The following is an 8,708-nucleotide window of genomic DNA, read 5'->3' as shown; positions in this document are numbered from 1 at the left end:
GTCGTACGGTTTTAGAAATATCTCGAATTTCGGCTTTGCCCCAACTCCGCCTCCGGCATTGCCCCAACTTCCCCTACGGTTTTCACTGAGCATGTAGTGCGAGATTTCAGCCTGTGTGGTTTATTGAACGAATCGAAAGAGATAAAAAAAAACACTCGGTTAGGTAGACCTAAATCAATTCAAGTTAAGTAATGTATTAACTCGTTTGGCTTTTAGGTGTGGTTATTAGAATGACATACAGTCATGCTCATTTGTTATCGATACCCGGTTTTTAAGCCACATTCATTTTATCTTCTTGTGTTGTGTTAGTACGAAGGGGCCTGGGACAGTAGCTGATGTTTTTGCTGATTTTATAGGACTTATAAACCAGCTTATGAAGTATCGGATTCCTGAATATTATTAAAGAATTGATAATGGGCAATGGCCCTACGGTGTCTCAGCAGTACATGATACACATATGCATATTTTCATTACTTGTGCCTTGTTATACATATGTGTATGCTCATCGGAAAATGTGCTGCCGTTTCCCCCGTCGCTCGGCCGGCTTGCCAAATGCAAGCGTAATTTGTTGCTTTTTTTGCGTCGCGTTATTAAAATTCAAGCGTCGTTCCACACAAAACTCGCATTGTTTCTGTTTATTTTTAGTCAGTGTTAATTGCCTGCCAATTTTCACGTTGCGTTTCACAAATGCCGTGTATCGCCGGTTGCCCACAACTTTTATTGATGGCTCTTCCGTTTTGCAGGTCCTTCAGTCGGCCAGAGAGCAGTTGAAATGGAGCCTGCTCAAGTAACACCAGCCGCTTCACTTATATATCACCGACTCCGCTCGAATGGAACACACAGCAGCGGAGTGGGATCACCGGCGTGAGAGAGACAGCGACAGGCGAGGGGCAGGGTCATGTGTCACAGGGGTTGGATTGGCTACCGCACGATCGTTTGGTAGAGTGGTTTGAAGGGATGACTAGGATAGCCGACTGCACCACCGCGGCCGCATGACGATTGGATGAAGTTGGAGTGGAGAGGGCGGCCCTTGCTCCCAAAGATGGGTCACGTGTCGCCGGTGACGGTTAAAATAGACCGAGCTGGAGAAGTTGGGTCTCGCATTCCGCCGACTGTCTTGGTGTAGTCGCCGCGGCGTCGGATCTGTTTGTTTTGTGTCTGATATGTTTAAAATGACAGGAGCACGAACCATGAAAGTGTCTCCGGGTGGCGGAAACGCTACAAAGTGGTTGATGGTTTGATACAATTATCAATAAATAAGCTATGTTGACCATGCTAGTTTATAAAATTCTTCCCCATTTCGGTAATTCATTTTGAAGATTGTCGAATCAAAGTAGGGTGTGGAATTTGTGCAGCTTGACCAGCGCAGAGATCGGACATCTTCTTTCCGGAAACTGTGTTTAGTATCGTTGCACGCTCGGAGATATCGGAAGAAAACGACAAAAGCGACAGATGTCAGACAGATGCCACATGTTTGTGACCGATTTACTCAAAACTGGCGCGGGTATTTAAAGTTAATCTACGTATGAAATGCTATGATAAAATGCCAAATATGATCGTATTATATATTCTACTACCAAATACCAGATAACGTTCTATTGCTAAGAACCGTGACGTGCCACAAAGCGGAGAATCTGTGTCGCTTCTGTCAGCGATCCCGATGGAGCTGAAGTCTAGCCGGAGTCGTGTAGGCTCGGTGGCTGCGGACGGCTATGACGAACTTCTGACGGTGAGTAGAGAAATGCCGAGTACCTTCGGTCCTTAGGTCTATTTGTTGTGGCAAACGAGTATTGAACGACGGTCTCAAGTAGCTGTAAATTTTGATCGACCGAAAGCTACTACTCAATGGCTTGTCCTAGCCTTGTGTATTTTTTTCCGACAATGTAAACAATTTGTTTGACATCTTAGATGTCAAACAACATCTTAGATGTTGAAAACATCTAAGAAAACATCTAGAAAACATCTTAGATGTGATGCATGCTTCCGTACCGCACAGGTAAGAGCCTCGAGCCGCGTCCTGCCGACTGTCCCTCTGCGCCCTGAGCCGCGTCCTTCCTGCTGACCGCTGCGCCCTGAGCCGCGTCCTTCCTGCTGACCGCTGCGCCCTGAGCCGCGTCCTTCCTGCTGACCTCTGCACCCTGAGCCGCTTCCTCTGGACGGACCTCTGCTTTATTTCAGCCGCTGATCTGTGACGCCCAATCGGAGCCGGTCAGGGGCGCAGCGTCGGAAGAGGACGCCAGGGGATTGGACGGCAGAAACAGCCGGTAAGCTCAACTTCTGACAGCGTGCGTGAGAAGAATTAGTGTATATCGGGACATTTAATCTGGAGCTAATGTAAAGATGCTTATCTGTTGACGCAATGCACCTTATATAACTCTTGGTGTTTTTGTGAAATTGCGTGATATGTTGCATATAGCTTACTTGCAGCTTCTGTAGGAAGTGTTTTTATCACATGACGTAAGATAAGCTAAGTGCGATACATAAATTCACCGAAGTCCTACGGTAGTTAGCATAACGCACCAAAGCTCAATTTTCCATGAAAATCAGTTAAATGACCTCAGAGAAGCCCTGGCATCCTTGGCGTGTGAGAATCTGTATCTCCTTTATAATTACCTACTCGGCCGTACGATGATATTCTTTACTTGTGGAAAATCGTATCCTTTTTCGGGCATTCGACCGCTTGATGTGCGTGCCATGATGCATGCGATAGCATAGAAGCTAGGGATAAGAACTAGTGATTTATTCATGGCTGCTTCGAAGAGATGCAGATCTTTCATGAAAAAAAAGATGCTTTACAAAGGGTTGTGGAATATTTGTGAGTATGATTCCTCGACGAGTAATGATGAACGTTATAAATCCGTCTAAATGCATCAAATTGCCCTCTGTCTGTGTGCCGTTTGGGTCGGCCGCTCCAGCTGTACGGAATTGACTGAACATTATTCACAAGTGCCAAAAAAAGACGTGATTCGAATAACAAATCTTACCTACCGTTTTGCTACCCTGCCTTTCCTATCGTTTTCCTTCAGGAGCGGAGGAGCGTTGGTTGACAAGCGGAGCAGGCGCAGTTCTCGGAGTGGTCGCCAGGTGTCAGTGCGCTCGAGGCAGTCCATCCATGGTTCGGAGATCAGGAGGCAGGTACCTGTTGCTACGTCATATGACAGACCTATTGGTGTACTGTGTTAGAGCGCCGTAATCTTGAGTGACTTACCAGTGATGGTCTTACTGATGAGCTGACAGCTCCAGCCACACGCCTTGCCATTTTACGGAATGACGCTTTATGTCGCTCTGTAGTTTCCTTCGCTTGGAAAGGTCGGATGTCTCTCACTAAAACAAATGTTGCCTTTCCTTTTCGTACACCATCCATCGGTTGCTCGATCTATCTATCCGTCACTGACATCTACCCATCCGTCTCGTGACACAGGGCAGCGTCGGGCCGCCGGGTGGCGACGGCGGCGGGCTGAGAGTGAAGAGCACCGTCAGCGGCTTCCTGAACCGGGACTACTACACTTCCAACGACTCCGTGCCGCTGGTGAGTGACTCGACCGACATGGACACGAATGGTTCACCGAATCGAAGCAGGGACCACGGCTAAACGGTGCATTACCACTGACAGGCTGCGCTGCCGACAGGTTATAACGGGTGTGTGGATTTGCATATCCCTCGTACAATTATGTCGAGTTACAACGCCGATATTTGTTAAGATGCAAGCGAAACAGTCATGCATGCATCGCAATTGTTTAATTACCTTGTAGGCAGGGATTACCTGTGAGTACAAGAGACCGCCCAGTTGTGATTATAACGCGTCTAGCCATATGTTCATGCTCACAACATTATTGGTGTGACTTGTGTCGTGCTTGTTTCAGATCCGCGTCTCTGAGAGCTACACCCGCCTATTTCGTCACACATCCGACGAAGATACTGACAGCGAAGTAGAGGAAATTGTCGAAAAGAAATTCGGCACCGAGGCCAAGAATCTCAGAGATGCTCTCAAAACGAATTTCGCCGTCCGAAAAACGGCCCTGGGCATCCCCAGAATGGAGGGACATATGAGGGTAAGGAACAAATGTGTTTCCGTGGATGGGAGGCATGCCTCAGGCGGTAAGCAATAGATTGATTTGGTGAAGGTTTAGCGGATGATATGTAGGATGAGGGATTGACCTCCTCAAAATGACCAATCTTTTTATGTAAAAACGAAGTTGTATGCTCATTGCAGGGGTTTATGTCGTAGGTATTACACCGATAAACTTGTAATATGTGAGCGTAGTAGCTTATATCCATCAGCAAATAATCCTCTGTCTCTTCCCGTACAGTTACCTGACCGTAAGACGGCGCACACGGACGCCAAGGACCGACTGTACCGCGGCCAGTGCTACGTCGTGGAGCTACCGTATCGCCTGGAGCGGTCCACGCGGGGGCTGACCCGGACTGCCGTCGGCCGGGCCATGGAAGAGTGAGTGGCGAGCCAGGGGTGTGGAAGCGAAGGCAGGAGAATATTCTGGAGAGAAATCTTGGGAGGTCAGGTTGCGACAGAAGAGTATAACTGAATGAAAAATCTGGTAATTGAGGGATGCGTGCTCATTTAAGTGTCACGCTCGCGGTGACTTACAGCCTGCATCATTGTTCACATTCCTTTCTCCTCCCACTCGAGCGTGTCTCATTTTCTCTATTTTGAATCGTCTCTTCCCATTAACTCAACTCACCACATCCATCATTCCCTCCCCTTCCTCTCTCCGCCGTCGTCTCTCCGGCGCTGTGCTCGGCAGTGAGCGCGTCCGCCGGGTGTCGGAGCTGCGGCAGCGCGGCGCGCTCGTCTCCGAGCTGTGGCTGGCCGTGCAGGCCGAGCTGCGACAGCTGGCCAGAGACGCCGAGCAGGAGGACGTCGAGTCCACCATCACCAGCACGCAGACGAACGAGGACCGCATGGAGCTGGTGCGCGAGGAGCTCGTCCAGAAGGTGCACAGGAAGGCGGTGCGAGCCGAGGTGGCCGAGGCGCAACAGTGGAAACAGATGTTCTTCAAGGGCATCTCCAAGAACAAGGTGCGATGTGTTAGTGTGTTGGCTGCACGTGGAGTATGGCTCTCAGCTCACTGTGCGACTGTTTTATTTGCTCAGATGCAGCGTTTCTCGACTGTGCTCAGCTCTGTCTGTCTGGGTTAGACTCCCTCTCTGAACGGTTTCTGCGCTCAATTTATCGTCCTTCCCTGGTCACTCAGTGCTCGTCATTTTTATGGGTCGCCTGTGTTTCCTACGTTCGGTATCTTACATCCCACGCTTTCATTTACTTCCATTGACGCTCATTCGTCTAATACACCATTCTTCGCTCCCTCTCCAGCTGCCTACCGACGCGATGGAGGCGGTGGCCAGCACCAGCGAGCATATGAACTCTGTGCTGCAGCAGCTACAGGAGGCGTTCTCGTGCAGCGAGATCGAGGAGGGCTCCCGCCAGGAGGTGATCCAGGAGCGCGCGCAGGATCTCAAGGACGCCTGCCTCACCGAACTGCTGCGCTGCGTCGCAGTGCAGAAAATCAAAGTCGAGGTACGGCGAGGGACGGTGGGTGGGGAGGCTAACTATTCATTTCACCGTTTACGTGACATGATAATGGGCAATGGCGTAGTGTACGGGAAGAAAATAAAGGGAGGCATGCATACCTAATTAAGTCGAGCAAAAACTAAAGTTACGCTTGTTCTATGCTGTAGCCTGTACATACGTACGAGGTATTAAGTATCTCATAGAGAAAACTCGTAAATCAGGCCATTCAGTCTTCTACTAATTTTCTTTGGACATTTCTAAAAAAAAGTTCAAACTCTGAAAAGTTAATTTACCATGTATTATAATGAGCTAGCTAATTTGACTAAGTGCACTCCTCGTCTCGGCTTCTTCTGTAGCTGACATACATGACCAGTGACCACCGTCTCCCCTGTCCACAGATCACCATAGAGACGGAACGGCAGGTCCACGAGTTCAAGCGCGGCCGGCCGGCGGCGGTGCGCAAGAGTGGCTCCCAGGAGGGTGTGGACCTGGGCGCCGCCAAACAGGCCGTGGGTGGCTCACTGGGGAAGATCTTCAAACGAGTCAGCGATCGGGAGACGAAGAAGGATAACCGGGTTAGAGATCGGGTGTCGGAGCTGAAGACCATATGCCAGGAGGAGGTCGTCAGAAAGTGAGTCGGCGGCTTGATGCTGATTGTTGTTTGACGATTTTCACAGTTTCATGAGTTCGTGTAACTTCGATAGGATGAACCGTTTGACTCCGATAGGATGAAGCGCAAATTTATTTATTTCTTTTAATTCGTAGGCTGGGCATCTATTGACCATAATACAGGCGAGCGATATCTCCCGTTCCTTTTCCCGAGGTGACTTCATCTTATCACATCGTCGGCGCCACAGCCTGTACCACACCGAACTGAACACTGTATCACTTCCCCTTCCCGATCAGAGTGATGGCCAAGCAGGTGGCGGTGATGTGTAACCACGAGAAGGCGCGTCGCATCGTCGAGTCGGAAGACCCAGCCGTGATGAACGACCCGGACCGGGCGCGCATCGCCGACCACTGGGTCCGCGTCCAGGCACAGATGGTCGTCGACAAGTTCATGGGCAAAAAAGTGAGCAACGCCAGATATTAAGCTATGGGCTTTGAGTGATGTATCATGTCGTGAGCCCTTTTTCTACGATGTTATACTTTGAGGGAAGTTGGCTGACACGGACGGGCATCATTTATAAATCACCAAAACGTCGTTTTCTGTGCATATTATACGCTAGCCGCATTGGTTCTCTTGTTTAAAATATGCTGAATGAATGTTTATCGTGTGTTTGTTCCTTTTTCAGCCGATGAAGAAGACCTCAGTTACTGAGGTGCTGGAGGGTAGGAGCGGCTCTCCGAGTCCGATCCGCAGCGCTCTGGACCGCCGGCTGAAGGCAGTCCGAGAGAGGTTCCGCCGACCGGCCGTCTATTTCTGGTACGTGCTCCGCTATGGAGAAACCGTCAAATACCTGGCTCGTCAAACTCCCTAAGAGTCAAGTCATTATTTCTCAAGATATTCTTTTTGAAATCGAGTTTGTCTATTAGAAGGTAGCACTGATTTGGAACTGAATGTATCGATTACTGAATGCATTTCATAAAAGAAACTTTAGGCAAAAAGTGAGTTTGAACATCAAAATGAAGCATTACGCTCAGGTGTTTTGATGTTCCCCTGCCATCAGCGCCACCTATGTGCAGATACACACCTAACCGCACCTCCCCCGTTCCAGTGACGAGGACGACACGTTTATCCGGGAGCGGGCCCGGCGGCGGACGAGTCTCAGCTCACCGAGTCAGGGCCGGCTGGGCAGCCGCAGCTCGCTGGCCCACAGCTCCGTGTCGGGCTCGGTCCGTCGGCGCCGGTCGTCCGCCGCTGGCTCCTCGAGTCCCTCCCCCAGCCGCAGTCGGCGAGCGACGGAGGCAGCACGGCCGCGGCGGGAGTCAGGGGCGCGCGTCAGTCCCAGCCGCCAGCCGTCCACCGCCCGCAGTCCCAGCAGAGAGGTGTCTGAGACGCGGAGAAAATCGGCGAGTCGCAGTCCAAGTCGTCAGGTGTCAGAGACTCGACAGAAGTCTGTCAGTCGCAGTCCAAGCCGCCAGCCATCGACCACCCACAGTCCCAGCAGGCAGCTATCTTCCTCACGCAGCCAACCGGGACGTCAGCCGTCAGTCTCCCGGAGCAAGCAGCAGTCCCCAGTCGCCAGTCCCAGTCGTCAGTCATCAGCAGCCCGCAGTGGGAGCAAGCAGTCCTCCGTAGGACAGACTGCCAGCCGCCAGTCCAGCGGTACGGCAGCGAGCGCCGCTAGTCCCCGCAGACAGTCGAGTAGTAAACAGGCAGTCACCGCTAAACGCAGCTCGCGACGACAGACTTCAGGGGAGTCACCGAAGGCCGCGCGTAGTGCGAGCTACGTGTCTGCCCGCAGTGGTACCAGCACCGAGAGGCGTCCGTCCAGCTCAAGACGACGCTCCACCCCGTCAGCGGCAGCTGGAGGCGAGAGGAGCCAATCACCGCCGGGGATTCTTAAAAACGGCGACAGCTCGCGTCGGGCCAGCTCGACGGCCGGTAGTCCACCGCGCGAGTCCAGAGCGAAGGTCAGCCGCAGCTCGCCGTCGACTGCACGGGGGGATGTCGGGACGCGCCGCTCAGGGGCGGTGGAGCCTCACCGGTCTCCGTCCGGTGGAGGTAGCTCGGCGCGCCGCGGCCGGTCAGGAGGAGACGTGAAGGAGGTGCTGGCGCCCCGCCGGATGGAGTCCGAGGCTGGTGAGCCGGAGGCGGCAGCTCGGTCGTACAGGAAAAGAGGCGATAAGACGGCAGAGTTCCAGCAGGAGAGACAGGAGATCGCGGACCGGCGGGAGCAGGAACACAGTCAGAGAGTGGAGAGGAAGCGGTCCCGCTCGGCGGGGAAGACGAGCGACCAGTACCGGTCGCACTGGACGGCGCACATACAGGAGTGACCGGTGGTAGCCGGCTGTTTGTATCAGGGAAGGCGTGAGAGTGGACGAATCCGCGCGAATTGCTGTGAGTCATGGCTGTTTATGTTTGACTGCGAGTTTGTATGCGCGAGAGTGTAGTGATTCAACTCTGCTGTCGTATTGATATGTTGCGGTTGATCGCAAAATAAAAATGTATGTGTTTTACTGTCGTTCTTTTTCTTTCTAATCCATGATATGATGGACGGGACAAGCGACTTGC

General features: G+C 51.9%; 1 protein-coding gene across 2 annotated transcripts; it reads left to right on the top strand.

Moving 5' to 3' along the window:
* The first annotated feature begins 1,454 nt into the window (after positions 1-1,454).
* LOC122388640 (serine/arginine repetitive matrix protein 2-like) lies at positions 1,455-8,653 on the top strand. 2 transcript variants are annotated; one of them, XM_043379864.1, is made up of 12 exons: positions 1,455-1,729; positions 2,179-2,264; positions 3,027-3,135; positions 3,422-3,529; positions 3,864-4,052; positions 4,311-4,450; positions 4,764-5,037; positions 5,333-5,536; positions 5,929-6,161; positions 6,437-6,602; positions 6,826-6,956; positions 7,249-8,653. In XM_043379864.1, the coding sequence occupies exons 1-12, from the start codon at positions 1,661-1,663 to the stop codon at positions 8,468-8,470; spliced, it is 2,931 nt and encodes a 976-aa protein (XP_043235799.1). In that variant the 5' UTR covers positions 1,455-1,660; the 3' UTR covers positions 8,471-8,653. The 2 variants fall into 2 exon arrangements, with proteins under 2 accessions (XP_043235799.1, XP_043235800.1); XM_043379865.1 differs by having other exon boundaries at positions 1,712-1,729; positions 3,027-3,131.
* The last annotated feature ends 55 nt before the right edge of the window (positions 8,654-8,708 follow it).

Source organism: Amphibalanus amphitrite, unplaced genomic scaffold, assembly GCF_019059575.1.
Source record: "Amphibalanus amphitrite isolate SeventyFive unplaced genomic scaffold, NRLGWU_Aamphi_draft 000329F_arrow, whole genome shotgun sequence".
Lineage (NCBI taxonomy): Eukaryota > Metazoa > Arthropoda > Thecostraca > Balanomorpha > Balanidae > Amphibalanus > Amphibalanus amphitrite.
The sequence above is the reverse complement of the archived record's forward strand: the minus strand, read 5'-3'. Positions and strand labels throughout refer to the sequence as shown.

Excerpts from the sequence above, each read along its gene's own strand:
- LOC122388640 (XM_043379864.1), top strand. The coding sequence starts at position 1,661 with ATGGAGCTGAAGTCTAGCCGGAGTCGTGTAGGCTCGGTGGCTGCGGAC. Across the intron at positions 3,136-3,421 it reads GTTCGGAGATCAGGAGGCAG|GGCAGCGTCGGGCCGCCGGG; the intron begins GTACCTGTTGCT and ends CTCGTGACACAG. Across the intron at positions 3,530-3,863 it reads CCAACGACTCCGTGCCGCTG|ATCCGCGTCTCTGAGAGCTA; the intron begins GTGAGTGACTCG and ends TGCTTGTTTCAG.